Consider the following 17,694-nt stretch of genomic DNA (forward strand, 5'->3'; position numbering starts at 1 on the left):
TCCATCTAATAAAGGAGACCTTTAAAAAGCTGCCATATATCACTGTCATCTAATATTCTCTAACTGGCAACAGCACAGAGACTTGGGCTCTTACACTAGAGGTGGCAAGGCTGGTTGAATCTCCTTTACTCTGTACTACAACCTCAAGATTTAGCAAGTGTTTGGTGCAAAGTATATCTAAGATATGGGTAGCAGAAAAAGATGTTCCTCAGTCCAGGGATATTCACTAGCTTTAAATCAGAATTTAACACAACAAGATGTAGAGAGCCAAAACATTTCCTGCAGGTGGAAATGGTTATACAGATTTCTCCATACTGCGCAAACTAGTTTGACATACCTAGCCTAATAAATCAGTCAAATTTACTTGCCTCTAATAATTGAGTGCCTTGCTAGGGGCTGGGTGGATGGTTGCATTGTAATTTTATAGGGTCATTTTATTAGATTACGGGCACACGTTCTGCAGAAAATTGGCAGTAAGGCAGGAACCATTTGTTCGAGTCTGCCACTGATGCTAGGACAGATATTCCATCCAAATGCAAAATAGCACGTTGTTGGAACAGCTAGAGGGGTAGCAAACAGGATTCTGGGATAGTTGTGAGCTGTGGCATTTGGTAGGGGAATTGGAACATACAAGAGGGAAGTTGAGCTGGAGGAACTACAGTTCACCCCACAATTATGTATTTTTGCATCCTCTCTTAATTTGCCCCATGGTCATTTCACTCCCACACTTCCCTGCCACACTCTGGAAATGTAATGGTTGGATTTATCCAGACATTGCATTGGGAGATCACTGGCAGAAGTGAAGGCTATACTATGTTGATCTACCTTCTAAGCCATCTCCAGCCTAGGGGTCTCCAGTTGCATTTAGCTTGTAGGGTATGAGGGGAGTCCTAATCAAGCTTCGTGAAGGTACCATGTTGGGAGTCTACCTGTAGTTTGGCTTGCATATATAGGAATGTCAGTGCAGTTAGATATATTGCAGCTGGTGCTTTCTGTTCAAGTAAATGGGTTTGATACATATGAAGGTATCCAATAACCTTAATATAAATGAGGGCCCGTTTATTTCAGCAGAAAGCACCACCTGTAGTATATCCAACTATATTCCTGAGAGCTAGCAGGGTGTAGTTGTATGAGTGTTGGACTATGACTCTGGAGATCAGGGTTAGATTTCCTGCTTGGCCATGGAAACCTTGGATAATTCCCACACTCTCAGCTCTAGAAAGCCTTAGGACAGTTTTGGCATAAGTCAGAAACAACTTAAAGGCACACAAGAACAGTCTACTAACCTATAGTCCTGGAGTAGAGAGCATTCATTTTTTCTATAGAAGCTGCTAGCTCATTTGTTGTTGTGTGCCTTCAAGTCTTTTCCTACCTATGGTGACCCAAAGGCAAACACATCATGGGGTTTTCTTGTTAACATTTGTTGAGAAGGGGTTTACTTTTGCTTTCCTCTGAGGCTGAGAGAGTGTGACTTGTACAATGGGAAAAATTGGGGAGGAAATGCCTTAAAACTGTGTGACTTTTAAGGTGAAGGGGGAAATGCAAAAAAAAAAAAAAACCACAACAACCCATGAATCTAGTTGTAGGTGAGAGCAAACACACTGAATCGGTGAAACTTACATAAGTATTGATTTACCATTCAACTGATGATTCGTTGGTGCCCTTGTTAGGTCTAGTTCAGTAAATGGATTTAGGCTCAAGTCTCACAGCCCTATATAAAACAAGGACAGGGTGGGATAACACAATGAGATTGGAAGATCTTTACATCCTTGCAAGAATGTGTGCCCTATTTGCCATTACCTCTCCCCAACACACTTGGAGAGTAAATGTGGATGCAGTTGGAGTGGTGATGTGTGGTTCTTCCATTACGTTGATCATTTCTTCTTGCCTATCCCTTCCACTCAAGGGGCTCACAACCATTTCCCAAGATTGGGTCGATATGGATGCATACTCTTCAGTTATCGCAACTGCATCCCCCAAGGGTTCCTGTGTCCACAGCCCTGGGTCACTGAGAAAGGGGGCTCAGTTATTGGATTGCATCCCTCCTCTTCATATCCTCCCTCCTGCCCCCAGCCAGTCTATTCAGGGTCCTTCTCTGCATCTGTTCATTCCCAGCACCTCTGTAATCCGTTCTTTGGCCTTGTGGCAATGGAGGTGGCTCCCCACAGAGGTAAAGTCACTGTGGACAATTGGGCTTCTGGTCACCAGGACAACCATTAAATTGCTAGCCCTTCTTTTCCATGCAGTCCGATTTCACACTTGCAACCCCTTGCTGAGTCTTAGATTGTTTTGGGTGGGAGAGGACAGGTGAGAGGGAATCCCCCATATATATATATATATATATATATGTCAAGCTGTGTGGCCAGTTTAATTAGCTCTCATCTGCACTGGAGGTCAGTGGCCTGCTGTTATTTGTTGAATAAGAATGGAGGCAGGGAACTCTTCATGCTAAAGGAAGATGGCTAGAAAGAGTGCAGTTCCTCTATCCTGGGTGGGCCATTCTGGCAGATCTTGGGGCCACTTTTGTGCCCCAGGAGCCTTTTCTGCCCCAGGAGCCCCTGGAGTCCCCAAAAATCAAACAAAACCCCAGAATGATTGGAAGTGCACTTTTGATTCTCAAAACATCTGTTTGGGGTTTTGTTTTGTGTTTTATTTTTTTCAAAAGTTAAACACTACAGAAAGCCCTTGAAACTTATTCAAACAGTACAGGTTGCGTCTTCCTTATCTGGAATGCTTGGGAACAGAGGTGATTTGGATTTCAGATTTATTTAATTTTTTTGGATTTTTAAATGCCTATACTTCCAAGTCAGATTCTGTCATCCTTAGAGGATGGCAATGGCAACTGTCCTCTAAGGAAACCTGCCAAGAAAACCCCATGATAGGTTCATTTTAGGGTCACCATGAGTCGGAAACGACTTGAAGGCACACAACAACAACAACAACTAAACTTCCACATAAATACAAAATGAACTTTCTTCAAGATGAGACCCAGGCCTAAACGTAACATTAATTTATGCTTCAGATACACCTTCTACACTTCGCCTGAAGCATGTGGAAGGATTATTTCAGCAATGTTTAATGCCCATATTCAGCTGACAACAGTGGGAGCGGAGTGAAACGTGCAGAACTTTTGCACAGGGGTACATTGTGCATTGTGCAATAAGTCCTATTCCAGAACATAGATTGTACAATTCTGTATGGGTGTTGTGTCATTTTAGCATAGGTTATTTCCATCAGCACTTATTTACACTATGATGTGTTGACATAGGATTGCAGCCTATGGGTCCCAGAGAGAGACAGAGAATTAGTCTCCTAAATTAATGCCTGAACAGCCATGCCATGGAGGGCATCCTTGCTCAAAGGCCTTGCTATATAAACATGCAAGACCTGCCAAATTGGTTTCTTTTTTGTTTCCCCTCTCCTTGCTTAGGAGAGAAAAGCAAATTGAAAAGACTGGTGTGGCTCCAGCTGAACGACGAGGCCCCTCTGCAATTCCGAGCACAGCTTGTAGCCTTTCTGTGCCAGAGGAGCTGGCAAAACTGGAAGGCTTTGGCAAAACCTGAGACCCTTGTGTGCTTTTAATGAAGTGCCACAAGTCTGAAAAGGAGCCCACAGCATCTCCGAGCCACCTGCCAGGGAACCTGCCAGTGCAGCTGGGCTGCAACCAGGCTCCTTCCAAGGCACCTGCTCCCATCATCCCCATCACTGCCGAGAACAGATGCCTGGAGCAGGTGACTTAGTCATCACCTTTCCAGGGCCAGCGGAGCAACAGGCTGCTGAGGCTAGATTTGGACTCTGCCTTTCCCTTTTTTTTTGGGGGGGGGGGGATAACTCTTTGTGGTCAGTGGACATGAACAAAATTCCTTTGAATTATTACTGTATTTCTGTGCTATACTTCAGTGATGGGCGCCTTGCCTGCTATCTTTTATGGATTTATTTTAAATGGTTTTAATTCTGTGCATCCTTTAATTTCATCTTAATAAATTTTTATATATTTTTGATGTCTTTGTATTTTTAAGTATCCCAGTTTTTTTGGGGGGGGGGACCAGACAGGAATAAATAAGTAACAGCCGCTACCACCACCACAACACAGTAGTTAGAAGCTTTTAGGGAGCATAACATGACTAGAGTTGGATGGGATTTGTGGATCTCATTAAGGCCGCCTTTCCACCAAGCTCTTTCCCCATCATTTCAAGACTGCTCCCCTCCCTCTTTGCTCTTGGTTTACTGGGTTATTTTACCGTTTTGCCAATAAGTCCAAAATGTTAGACCTTAATTTGAATGGTCCCTACAAAGCACAGGTTTTGGTGCTCATTGGCAATGCATGCATCGCTCAAACCACAGCTCAGACATAAGCCTGGGGCGGCATGCACATGGCCAAGTGCATCTTATGCACACATATGACCCTTTTTGGACAGAGTGCAGGGGAATATTCTCTTGCCCTCATGCTCCATCCCAAAACCTAACCCCAGGCACCTGTCAAAGTCTGTAATGCGCTTCAGCTGCTGCTTCTCACCAATGGCAAGGGGAGGGGGGAGGGAGGCAATTTAGACCACAAAAATATGGCTGCTCTGAGCTCCAGGGGGAAGGAAAAGGATGATACACAGCATCCATAAGCACACACTCATTCCTCCCAAAGCTGAGTCCAGCTGCAACTTCATAGCAATAGCATTTAGCAGTAGCATTTACATTTCTATACTGCTTGATAGTGAATTCAGGATTCTCTAAGCTGTTTACAATCTGTAAGCCATTTGTTCCCAACACGTTTTTATGAAAGGATTAAAGACTGAGTCAACCTTGGAGCACTGGGGTTGAACTCACAACACTGTGGCTGCAGCACTGGCATTTAACCGCTGCACCACCAAGGCTCCTTCATGGTCTGAATTGCCTTCCCTTTTCTTCTCCTCCCCAATGGCAAACAGTAGAAGCATCTTCTTCTAGGACCTCACAGCTGTCATGAAGAAGGTGTGGGATTCAAGCCACCTTACATCCCAATTTTGGGAGAAAGGCGGGATTTAAATCCCATAAATACATAAATAATAAAAATAAATAAAATGCAGCACTGTGCTCCAATGTGGGACCTCAGTCACAGCTTCCAGGTAAACCTGCCGAGGATTGCAATGCACCAGGCCCTTCTTTTCCTCCTCTGGATATCTCTTCTTCTTGGGATCAAAAGGGTAGAAGGAGGGAAAACGTGTTTAAAATCAGAACATCAGATAGCCCGCAATGCAGTTGCTATGGGTGTTGGCACCTTCCAAACACCTGGAGGGCTTCAGCTGGGTCTTCCAACAACCGTGAGCCAAGAACGTCAGCTCTTTTGTTAGTTTTCAGTGAGCCTGGCTCCTGAGCAATGCCAGATGTAACCTGTCAGCCCTCACAGCCAGATTCTTTCTTCCTTTATTAGAGGAGCTGTAACGTTTTGGGGGTAAGGAAGGATTCTCGCCACTAAGTATGAGAACAGCTGCCTGGCTGCCCTCCTTCCAGCTGAGTTGTGTTCCAGTCAGGTTGTGTTACTCACACTGGCAGGTCTGCGGCATGCAGTTGCCAGAGATGTGTCTGCTAGGGGAGAGAATGTCCATTTATGAAATGTTACTAGAGGGAGCACCTTACTTTAGATAGTCCATATCTAAATGTCCAGGTGGCGAATGATCGCCTTGCTTTTCAATATTTGCTATCATTTCTATAGGGGATCGGGGACTTGAAGTTTCAAAGACATGTCCAGTGTCTCCTCCATCAGCCAGACCAGAAGGAGGAGGAAGTGGTAAAAGGGAGACTTTCTGTAGCAACAGCGCACGAAAAGGGGTGTGGATATTACTCTATGGATTTCAGGATAAAGCAAGTTTATTGAATTAAAAACCCAGCATGCACACATCTTGTGTTAATGTTCTTTATCCCAGCGGATAAAACAAGGAGATAAGCCTAATATAAACACCGTTAAAAATACATTAGATGCTTATCTAGCATAGGACAAATATTCTTTTATTGTAGTCTTTTATCTCTTTATGATTAAAGAAATTGAGGAAAGAATCAAGAATTTGAAAAGGCATACCTAGTCTTCATATGCAGCATTCTTAAAATGCGTACATAGTACTTGTATCCCTACTACTTGAATCATAGAGTTGGAAGAGACCACAAGGGCCATCCAGTTCAACCCCCACCCTGCCAAGCAGGAACTCACAATCAAAGCACCCCCAACAGATGGCTATCCAGTCTCTCTTTAAAAACCTCCAAAGAAGGAGACTCCACCACTCTCCAAGTGAGTGTGTTCCACTGTCGAACAGCTCTTACTGTCAGGAATTTCTTCCTAATGTTTAGGTGGAATTTTCCTGTAGTTTGCATCCATTGCTCTGGGTTCTATACTCTGGAACAGCAGAAAACAAGCTTGCTCCATCTGCACTATGACACCTCTTCAAATACTTAAATGGCTATCATATCACCTCTTAACCGTCTCTTCTCCAGGCTAAACAAGCCCAGCTCCCAGTAAATTACTGATTTACTTCATCCTTCTTGTTTACATTTATTTACTTACCTTTATTACTTAATGCATTTATATGTTGCTTATAAAATACATAGGGGGCATATTGAGTATTAAACACGTAGAGGCGAGATATTAGATTCAGTGCTTGAAATGATTAAATCATGTTAAAATTGCTGACTGTTTTAAACATCATTTAAAAAAAATGAATGGTCAGTAATGAATTCACTTTTAATCAATCCATTCCAGGCTCAGGGTTGCATGAAGACCTTCCCAGTTAAGTCCAGTTTTCCTTGGTTTCATAAAGCATTCCACAAGAAGTTTGAACTGAATTTAATGAACTGACCTTTTGTTTCTTGGAAGCATATCTTGTCTCATCAGAGGAACTCTAAGAGTCTTTTTTAAAACACACACACACACACACACAAAGAAGTTAAATCCATAAATGGACATCAAATAGCAACACTTAATTAAAATGCAACATCAGTTTCAGAACTGGTCAAATAAGAGGACAAGAGAGGTCATGCTATAAATATTTATGGCCTTTCTATGAAGGTCACTTCTTATAAAGTCAGTTTAGTAGTTTTTGCATGGTTCTCCAGCAGCATGTGAACTTGTAACAGACTTCATTGAATGGTGGGGTCATAACAGAGAAGGCACTGCTGCATTTTGCTTTCCAAACTCTTACCTTGCTAGCTAAATGTGGACAAGGGGACATTAACATTAAACTGAGCTTGTGCTGATCTGAACAGACAGTGAACTTATTTTAAATATGTTCACTATTAATTTCTCTCTTTTTCTCTCTAATAATTCTGCTTTACTGTTTAAACTATTATGAGCTTTGTTGGAGAAGCATTTTATGGCCAGAATCCTGCTTAAAGATAAAAACAGAAACCAGGAATCATTCTTCCGATCATAGAACAACCTTAGGTCTGTACAGATATAATGGTTGGTGGATGGGTTTCTCCCCTCTCACAAAGCAGAGATGATACCAGTTGCCCTATTTGATCCAGGATCTTTAAAGTATTCTTGCAGCTTTTGCTTAATTCTTGATTTGACATTAGTTCTCAGGGAAAAGACATGGCTGGTGTGAGCATTGGGCCAGGATCGTGTTTAAAAGTTCTTATGCTCAGGCATATTACCTTTAATGACATTCAAGTGACTGTTCCAGGTCATCCCAGTTCCTATTCTAGGTTATAGGTAGCAGAGTTTCTAGGTCATGGGGTAGTTGATTAGCCTTTAAGGTGACCCATTGCATTGTGGACAAAGGGGGGACTGTTCACATAAAGATATACTGGATAGGCCTTAGCACAAGGTTGTAAAAGGTACCTGGAATTATGTCAAGATAATACAGTTAAGGACTGCTATCATACATGGAACTGGACATCCCAGATGTGCAAGCTGGATTTAAAAAAGGAAGAGGCACTAGGGATCACATTGCAAACTTGCATTGAATAATGGAGTGCATCAGGGAGTTTCAGAAGATAATCTGAATGTGCTTTATTGACTACAGCAGAGCCTTTGGCTGCTTAGATCATGAAAAGCTATGATTTGCTCTTAGAGGAATGGGAATGCCACAATATCTGATTGTCCTGACACCACAGAGAGATATAAAGTAATAAATATCTGCTACTCTAATTGGGTGAAAAAATAACTGGATTCATTGCTAGGTTTTCCTTTGTAACATTCTCTCTCTGGCAGCATCTTATAACTACCCTCAGAACTAAGCATGCTCAGTTGATGCCTTTGCAAAGAAACATTCGTGCCTTTTGGTAACTCAGTGGCGCAATATAAACCATATATTTCCTGAGTCTACCCAGCAGTGGCAATGCTTACTGCTGGAACAATGGCCCCAGAAACTTCTCTGAAGCTGACTGGATCCAAGGCTGTAAGAGGTTCCCTGGCTTTAACTTAAAGCAGGCCTTAGCTGCTCATTTATAAAAACAAGGCAGGTAAACTGATACATTGAATTGTATGTCATAAGTAACCAGAATCCATGGTGATAGCTCTGGAAAATTATATCATATTAGCCCACTTTATCTCTCTTGCCACTTAACATGCATGCTAGCCCACGAGCATCTGGAGAAGGTGCACCAAAATCTTAATTATCAAGTAACTGGAGTAGATGGTCCACACTCTCAATAAGTAAGGATTTCCTCACTGAGTTTATTTATTTAAATATTTATGGTACAATCCATATCAAAAGACCTCAGGGAAGTGTACAAGTCAAATCACAGTAAACAAATTAAAACACTTTGAAACAATAGCAGTATAAATAGAATCATAGAGTTGGAAGAGACTGCAAGGGCCATCCAGTCCAACTCCCTGCCATGCTGAAACATTAAATACAACTAACAAGTAAAAAACAGATTTAAAAGATTAGAATCATTTTTAAAGCAGGTGTGTTACCATTTTGAATTAAATCAGAGAGGCCCAAAAAGTTTAATCAATAGCCATGACATTACTTGGAACGTCAATGAAGCCAGTATTGGTGCCAACCAGTCCTGCCTCTCAGGGGCAGTCTATTCCATTACTGGAGTGAGAATGCTCACTCCTATATTGGGGCTGTATGCACTAGCCCAAAGGTCTGTGTTTCCCTGGCCTGGTGTCATCCGCTATGGACAATGCAGGCAAATAGCCTCCAGCTGGGATTGGTCAGAGTGGACACTGGCCTGGTGGTTCCAGCCCAACCCTGACCCAAAGTCCCTTAGCGCTATCTTTTTCAATTGTTCGCAACAGAGTTTCTTAGAAACTGTGCCATGGCAGACTGCATGGTCGCACGGCCCCTTATCTGCCATTGCCACCATCACCGTGTTCCCTCTGAAGGCATCAGTCATGGCCTGTGATGTTGGAAGGAGGCACCTGGCCAAATAGGTGAAGTCAGCAATAGGTGAAGTCAGGTGCCATGTTTTTGCCCTTACAAGCTCCAACCGGAGCCTTTCACAGGGAACTTGGCAGTGACAGGCAAAGGTTCATGAAGTGGCATGGGGGTGAGGATGGGTAAGAACTTCAGTTGGGTACTATGGGGTTGACCCATGGTATCCTGTGTGTGCATATAAGCCAGTTGTCATACAGTATATTGCCTTTACTGGTGAGATGAGCAAAAACACACACATGCAACAGACATCAATACTTTGGCTGGCACATATAGGGAGAAGTGCTTCCTCAAGTATCATTGGATTTTAGTAGGATTGCATCCTGAGAGCCCTGCTGGATCAGAGGAAAGATCCACCTAACCCAAGAAATTGTGTGTCTTCTGATGATGATGTACAACATTCCCTCTTCTCCCTGATCACTGGTTATAGTGACTGGGTGAGAGTCCAGAAACATACATAGAGGTGTATCGGTTCTCTATCCCTGCTCTATTCCGTCATCTTGTTTTCTTGTGGTAGCCATCCTTGCAACTTCCAGGAAGCTTTCATTATCTGGCATATTCAAATATACCTCATTTAATAATGGGGACTCTTTTCATCTCCAGACGTATGCCCTCGTAAGGGGAGAGGAGGGCTGGTCCTGGTCCAGAGACATTCATTCCTTCTTCCAGATGTAAACTGGCAAAGTGGTTGTGAGCTTAGTGCACTTCTCTCCTATCCCTCCAGGGTCAGGAAGGATTGCAGCTCTACTAAACAAACACTTCATCAAACTGTCCTTCAGCCAGGGGTACAGAACACATTGTTCACGGTTTATACCATTGTAAAGTTTTACTGGGTAGGCGAGAGGAACATTTCCAGTAAAATGCTGAGCTGCTTTTACTCTATTCTTGGCGAAAGCTGGAATAGGGCTCTGAGTGCTTCATATTTGCTGATTTATTAGTGATTTCAATTTTTTTCTTCTTCTTCTTCTGCTCACACACTATTTAGCAACCCACTCGCCAAAGTTTTGTTTGCTTTGTGGGCTGATGCTGGGTTCAGGTTTTCCAGTACAAAAAGAAAAGCAGGAACTTGAAATATCAGGGAGTGACAGCACAGTCAAGTGCTGAGAGCAGGCAGTGCGCTTAAACCAACCTTTTGGAAGATGCTGAGCAGGTGGAATCACAATCGTTGTAGAAAGAGGGACCATCATTTGCTCCAATTACAAAGTGCATGCCTTGATGCCATTTCATATGTAACCCAAAGAGCATAATGCATTCACAGAAGGAGAAATGTCACCATTTGCAGAAGTTCCAAACATAGTTTGGAAAAGAAATCTCAACTCTGGTGGAGGGAAAACCTCACAAGCAGTGTCTTGAGCACTGAACATGATCGGTGGCCACAGAAAGCTGAATGGAGAATAATATGGCTGAGTCACTGGCAGGACTACTCCATGATACATTTTGTTGCCAGCCTTACTTGTCTAATGTGTCAGGAACTTTTTATAGTGTAGACATATGGACTCAAAGCCAAATGATGCATCAACCTTAAGCAAGCATGAGTCTTGTCAGTGCTTCTGTGGGAAACTGCTGGAGAGTCCTGTATGCACCCCATTCCATAACAGAAGAATGATGGAACTTAAATGTGATAAATAATGGTGTTACCTATAAGGTGAACTGGGTGACCTTGGGCAAGTCACACTCTCTCAGCCTCAGAAGATGGCAGTGGCATACCTCTTCTGAAGAAACTTGCCAAGAAAACCCAATGAGAGGTTCATTTTATGGTTGCCATACGTCAGAAACCACTTGAAGGCACACAAGCAGAACAATAAGGTGATACTTTGGAAAGTAACAAAGGGGGCACATTGGTTTATATGGTTTAATGCAAGAGTGAGCAACTGTCAAGAGTTTATGGGGGCACATTGGTCCTCCGTGGGGAACATGCAGGCTTCCCCCTGCTGCCTCCACTTCTAAAAAAAAGTCAAAGAATGTTTTTACCCCCAAATGCCCCCAACACCCTCAAGGGGGGGCAGTTTTACCCCTTTTTCCCCCCCCCCCCGAGAAACTGACTGGCGGTTCAATTTCTAGATTATTTCCTATTGAAACAACTAATCAGGTTCCATATGCTATTTGCATCTTTTCATGTCTCTGGTTTTGCTCCTTCCTCCCACCACCAAAGAGCTGTAAGCACCAACTGATGCTGAAAATAGGGAGAAGAGATTTGGGAATCCCATATTCCCCTGCTATCCCCAACTCTGTCGTTCGCTCTTGCTTTCCTCTTCTTGATGGGCATGTTAATTTAGTTTTGTCTTCACTTCCATATTAATTTTAGTAAGCCTACCTTCTTGCCCTGTGTCCTCTCCCCACTGAACCTAAACCTTCACTGCCTCTCCAAAAACTCAAAGCAGATGGATGCTTCTGCTCAAGGTGACCAAATGTTCTCACCACAAAGGAGGACAAGGCATTGCAGAATGTAGGACATTCAAGAAAAATGGAGGACATTGCAAAAGGAAGCCTAAAGCACTAATAGAATGTACATTCATGCTCCTTGGTCGTGCTCAAAATGGAGGACGTTTTAAAATTCCTCCTGGTCAAAAGTCTGGAATATAGGGCATGTCCTGGAAAGGGAGGACCTCTGATCACCCTGCTTCTGCTGCTCATTGGCTCTTGTTTCTTTCATGCTTGGAAATGGAAATGAACAGACAAGTAACCGAAAGTTGTGGACAAATAGGACCTTGGCAGGTATCCAAAGATGCCAAACCCTGACTCTGACCTTGCCTGCCTTCATTGTAAAAATCTCTGGTATTAAACCCACACTCATTTAGAAACAGCTTCATCCCTCCATCAATGTCTGTTTCAAACACAGACCCCATTACAGCATGTGCAAAGTATGCATTTCCAAATGGGAAGCGAACACCCATTGCTTTTGCTTCCTCCCCCCCATCTCTTTTTTTATACTGTCTGGTTCAAAACTGGCCTGGCACAGTGAGTTTCACTTTTGAAGTACAAGTCATGTCTCAGTAATGGGTGAGTTTTCTTTTTATATTTACAATCAAGTTATTTTTGCTCCAAGTCCCAGCATGAAAATACTTTTTCGAGCACCCCAAAAATAAAATAATACTCTCATGTGTTTGGTCCCATTGCTATATTTATTTTTAGCCTGTTTACTGTCTGTGTGATAAGCCTATTGTAAACCATTGCAGTTTTAAATAGAAGAGGTGGCATGAGGTATCAGCCTTGTGGATTGAAATCAATGCCCAGCAAGTATTCATCCAAAATCTCTTTTCCCCCTTTCCTTTTCTTTCATCTGCAGGTGGTTGGAGGTCCAAGTGGACAATCTGACCTGCACTCAGCGCTGGGTTCAGTACCTCAGGTTGCTTCAGGAGTCGATATGGCCTGGTGGAGTCTTACCAGTGTTGCCCAAACCACTGAGGACAGAAGAAGAGAAGGCAGCAGCAGAAAGACAAGCCTTGCAGATTCTCATGGGAATCCTGCCTGGTGGGCATTTTCTTTTGTGTGCATATGATACAAAAATATAAACAGTGGTAGCTGGCAGCTGTTATGTCAGTGTGCCACCGAGTCCACTCCAGATTGTAGTCCAAACTTTAATGACAGTGTCCAAGGCGATGAAACTGATTTAGAGATCTAGTCCAATACCTTGGATGATTCCCTTTAAAGTTCAGACTGGAGCGCAAAACAGATTCACTGCCCCACTGACATAGGAGCAACCAGCTGCCCCTGGGTGCAATGAATTGGTGCTATAAAGTAGCTTAGTGTGGTGTGCATCAAGGGAAAGGATATCATTTAGGACATGTTGGAAGATGGTGATGTGTAGTGGATCTGAAAAATGCTTCCGACTCCCAGTTGTTTAAATAGTTGTTTTCTCTTAAATCATATTGTTGAACAAGAATTCTTGGAAGAACCCTGAGAGATTATTTTAATGTGAAAGGACTTGGAAACTTGGTTCTGGTGTCAGTCACTAAGGTCTGAACTCAAATGATTCCTGTTACTAGATCGCAGCATATGACTGCCTCCCTGGCCCACTCTTGTGAACTTGGTTTTGGTGAGCGAATTTGGAAGTTCTAAATAGATGTACAAGTCTTGCAAACCCTGGTGCAGAATTCCTCACTCTATCCTAGGGTAATATTCCTTCTGCCTTAAATACTAGGGTGGGTATTGGAGCTGAAATGGAGTAGGTCTCTGGAATGGGGAGAGGAGCTGAGTGAAATAAGAGGGGGCATACCCAGTGTCTGCCAAGCTGCATCAGAAGGAAAGATGAAGATCCTATCCTCCCAGAATTGTCTCCATCAGCAGCCATTCGTTGTGGCTGCAGCAAGAGTGAGACACCAAAGCCCCATGCCTTGACGCAAGCGGAGCTGTCATTTGGTTCTTCTCCTTCTAGAAGTGAAAGTTGCATCTGGAGCATTATAAGAGAAATAATACAGCAAGTTTCCCTCTATTGAGTAAAATGAAGCCAGTTGTCTCTTGACCACAAACCTTCATTAGATAACTGTGAAATAATTAGAACCTGAATGCTCCCCTTCCCTCTGTTCCTTTTTTCCCTTTCCTGTCATCTATTTAATTTGATAAGCCATTGTGTTGAACCATAAATTATATCCAGTGCAGTTTTGAGAGCTAAAAGCCTAGTTGATTTGCTTTTAAGAAGATGACATCCTTAGAATTTTGATATTGCCTCCTATTCCAGCCTAGAGTGTTAGACAGAGCTTCATAGCCTGTAAGAATTGTTATACTAGGCAAACCTGGTTTCTTAAGCATTTTAATGCATTTCATGATTAAGATTGTTTGTCTCATCAGGAATCTGTTTCAAGAACTGATAGCTGGGAGAGCTGGACAGTGCATTTTATTTTAAAGATATGTTCTTGAGACCTATATTCAGAAAGTGCAAGTGGTTATTGACATCTGGCAGTATCCAGTTCTGAGCATATTCTTGGTAACTAAATACTGAAAACTCCTGCCATGTACACCTTGGGTTATATACTAAGAGTCAGATTGTTCTTGGGAATTCATGCCAATCTCTTGATGTCCACAGAATTAATTCTAGAAATCCTTGGGACCAGTAAATGTCGACAAAGTTGGAGCCTAGTCCTGGAGTCCATGCAACATCCTATCATAAACAGGTAACCTTGGCAACATGGCATTCTTACAGGCAAATAAAGATATATACGTGGTGGGTTACTTAAGAAAAATACTCAATTGGATCAAATTACTAGACCTTGGGGATCATATGGAATGTTGTGTTTTAGCAATCAGATTTGCTGGGCCTGCAGGATAGAGTGCTTCCTGTCAGAGTTGTAACCACTCCATTTCATCACCACACCATTCGCACTCTGTACTCATAAGGCTTTGGGGGGATCTATCCCTTATGGTTGCTTTCTTTAAAAATGGGAGAATGTTTCTGCAGACTGTGTATTTCCTCAAATCTGTTGATACTTACGTCTTTCATGTGGCTAGTTATATAAGCACTAGTACTCCACCAGAATAGAAAGAAGTGTTGTTGTTTTGTTGTTGTTATTTCTTACTGTCTTCTTCCTGTGATTCAAGGCAGGGAACAACAACAAATAACACAACTTGTAACATCCATAAAAAGAGCGTATAAAAGCAATACATATTAAAATCCATCAATAAATACTGTAAAAACCATAAATTAAAAATAATCTGAATAGGCTAGCCAGAAGAGACTGGTCTTTACTGCTTATTTAAACTCAGACCGCATCTCAAATTGATGAATCTCTTCCAACTGCCCAAGGTTGGCCAAAGAAAATGTCCTCTGGGTAAAGTCAGCCTAGTTTTGGTTAGCTGAAGTAGATGTCTCTCAGAGGACCTGAGTGTATGGGGCAGATTATACAGGAGACAGCAATCCTGTAGGTAACCTGGACCCAAACCATATAGGGCTTTAAGAGTAATAACTAACACTTTGCACTTGGCTTGGAACAGGTGGGACCTGCAACAACATGTTTCACTGCGGGGAGACACTATTCACTGTCTTCACACTTCTTTCAGAAAACTCCATTCCATACCATTTCCATTCCCAATAATCCCTGGTATGTGTTAGGTGGTTGTGGTTGTGGTTGTCTCTAGTCTCTAGTGTGTACAGTCTCCCACATGGGCTAGTGTATCATAAGTAGATGAAGGCTACCAGCAGTTATATAGAATGAGGCTTCTAGCTCCTCCTCCCAGTGACCCACAGATATGGCTCACACTTTAAAAGTTTAAGCTCTTACCCAAGCGAATTGGACACAGAGAACCAGCCTTCCCTTTTTTTTCAGAGAATGTTCTGGAAGTCCTTTACCAGCAGTTATGTAGTTATATGGAACAAGCTTGTTTTCTGCTTCTCCAGAGAACAGGACACGGAACAACGGATGCAAACTGCAGGAAAAGAGAGTCCAGCTCAACATTAGGAGGAACTTCCTGACAGAAAGGGCTGTTCAGCAGTAGAACACAGTTCTTCCTTGTAGTGTAGTGGCATCTCCCTCCTTGGAGGTCTTTAAACAGAGGCTGGATGGCCATCTATCAGAGATGCTTTGACTGAGAGCTCCTGCATGGCAGGGGGTTGGACTGGATGGCCCTTGTGGTTTTTTCCAACTCTATGATTCTATGAACATGCCTTTGAGAGTGGTAGGACTGAGCAAAAGTCTTTTCCTGAAGGTCTCACAAGTCAAGCAGGATCATATTCCCAATTTTGGGGGGAGATAATATAAATATAGTAGCAGCAGCAATAGTACCAGTCATCGTCCTCATTGTCGTTGGTACACAGTGGCTTAGTGGTGAAGATGCCAACACTGATGCTTGCAAGGTTGGCAGATCGGCAGTTTAAGACCCAAGCACCATGAGATGGAATGAGCTCCCTGAACTAGTCCCAGCTTCTGCCAACCTAGCAGTTCAAAAGCGTGTAAAAGCATAGGAAGATAAATAGGTACCACTTTGATGGGAAGGTAACAGCATTCCATGCACCTCGGCATGTAGTCGTGCTGGCCACATGACCACAGAGTCGTCTTTGACAACGCTGGCTTAGTAACGGAGATGAGCACCGCTCCCTACAGTCGGACATGACTAGACAATCACATCAAAGGGGAAATCTTTACTTTTATCTTTAGTAATAATTGTAGGAGTGGGAGTAGTAGTGGTAGTTGTGTTGTTGTTAAGAGCCAAGACGTATGTAGTGCTTACTGAGCAAGGCAGTGGTCTAATGCTAATCCAGCTCAAGAATGTTTAGAATAAGTGTTTCAACCAAAGTGTTACCCAGCACTGTCTTGAGATGCCGAGGATCGAACCTGAGATCTTTAGCACACAAATCTATGGCTTTTCCTCATAAAGTATATGAAGCAATATGGACATGACAAAAATATAAATGCTCACTAGTACCATTCTAGGCATCCAGCTATTTTCTCTTCTTCACTATAATCTGTATTGAGATCAGGCACTGGACTTTACAAGTGGTCACCATTTCACATGGGTGGCCATTCACCCTTTGTATCTCCACCAGGCTTTTACAATCCCTTTTTTTCTCTTTCTTTCAGGCACATGGTTTACTGCCTCTCAGACATTCTTCTGGAGTTTTTGATCCCTGACTCCCAAACAGATGAACCTAAAACAACACCTGGAGATACTTCTGGTTGTGGAATGCCTGAGAGGGCTGGACCTTCATCACATTAGCTTAGGGGGGAAAGTGTCTGTGTGCATAGAAGAGAACCTGTAGGCATCAACCATTTGAGATTATATTTTTATTGAACAGAGACGGGGCTACTGAAGGAGACAGACTTCTTTGAAAAAATTACTCAATCTAAAATGAGTGGTCTAATAATTTGTGATAACTGTACCAGTTCTTTGTTAGAAAGTACCCTCTTCCTGTAGAGGTGAAGAATCTTGAAAAGATGGCATCACTAGATATTCCTGGATAGATGTGATTTTACTTGTTGTGTGTCTTTTTAACCTAGTTAAGCTGGTAGGTTTGGGCACTCCAAGGCTACCTGTGTATGGGCATTCAGTTTCATGATCTCTACCTGTTCTTTCCTCGTTGCAAAACAGTTACAGTGAAGAGAAGATGATGAAATGTTTAAGAATAAATCCGCCTTCTTTATTTGGGTTGTTGTGAAGCTGTTCAAATTTCTGTCTTGATGCACAGAACTTACCAACTGAAAGCTTGGAATAGTTGGGATCAGCATATGTCTGTGGCCACTGTAAGCCATGGGCAACTGCAGAGGGGGTGGGATCCATGTATCATCCCCATGGGGGTTACACCAGCATTCCCAACATGACTGGAAATAATGTCATGTCATTTTTTGTTTCATTTTTTGCAGACTTGGAAACAAAACCATATTGGGCAGAGGCTGTGAGCCAGTCTGAGGCCACA

General features: G+C 42.7%; 1 protein-coding gene across 2 annotated transcripts in view; it reads left to right on the forward strand.

The window, feature by feature from the left end:
* The window catches only part of SNX19 (sorting nexin 19), a 44,799-nt gene extending 27,391 nt beyond the window's left edge, over positions 1-17,408 (forward strand). The window contains exons 9-11 of one of the 2 annotated variants that reach the window (XM_042476536.1): positions 12,637-12,821; positions 14,374-14,461; positions 16,862-17,408. In XM_042476536.1, coding sequence (XP_042332470.1) covers positions 12,637-12,821; positions 14,374-14,461; positions 16,862-16,997 — 409 coding nt within the window. In that variant the 3' untranslated portion in view covers positions 16,998-17,408. Of the gene's footprint in view, positions 1-3,430; positions 3,788-12,636; positions 12,822-14,373; positions 14,462-16,861 lie in introns of those variants that run through there. The other variant, XM_042476537.1, reaches the window with a different exon arrangement.
* Positions 17,409-17,694: the final 286 nt, after the last annotated feature.

Source organism: Sceloporus undulatus, chromosome 6, assembly GCF_019175285.1.
Source record: "Sceloporus undulatus isolate JIND9_A2432 ecotype Alabama chromosome 6, SceUnd_v1.1, whole genome shotgun sequence".
In the NCBI taxonomy this organism is placed as follows: Eukaryota; Metazoa; Chordata; class Lepidosauria; order Squamata; family Phrynosomatidae; genus Sceloporus; species Sceloporus undulatus.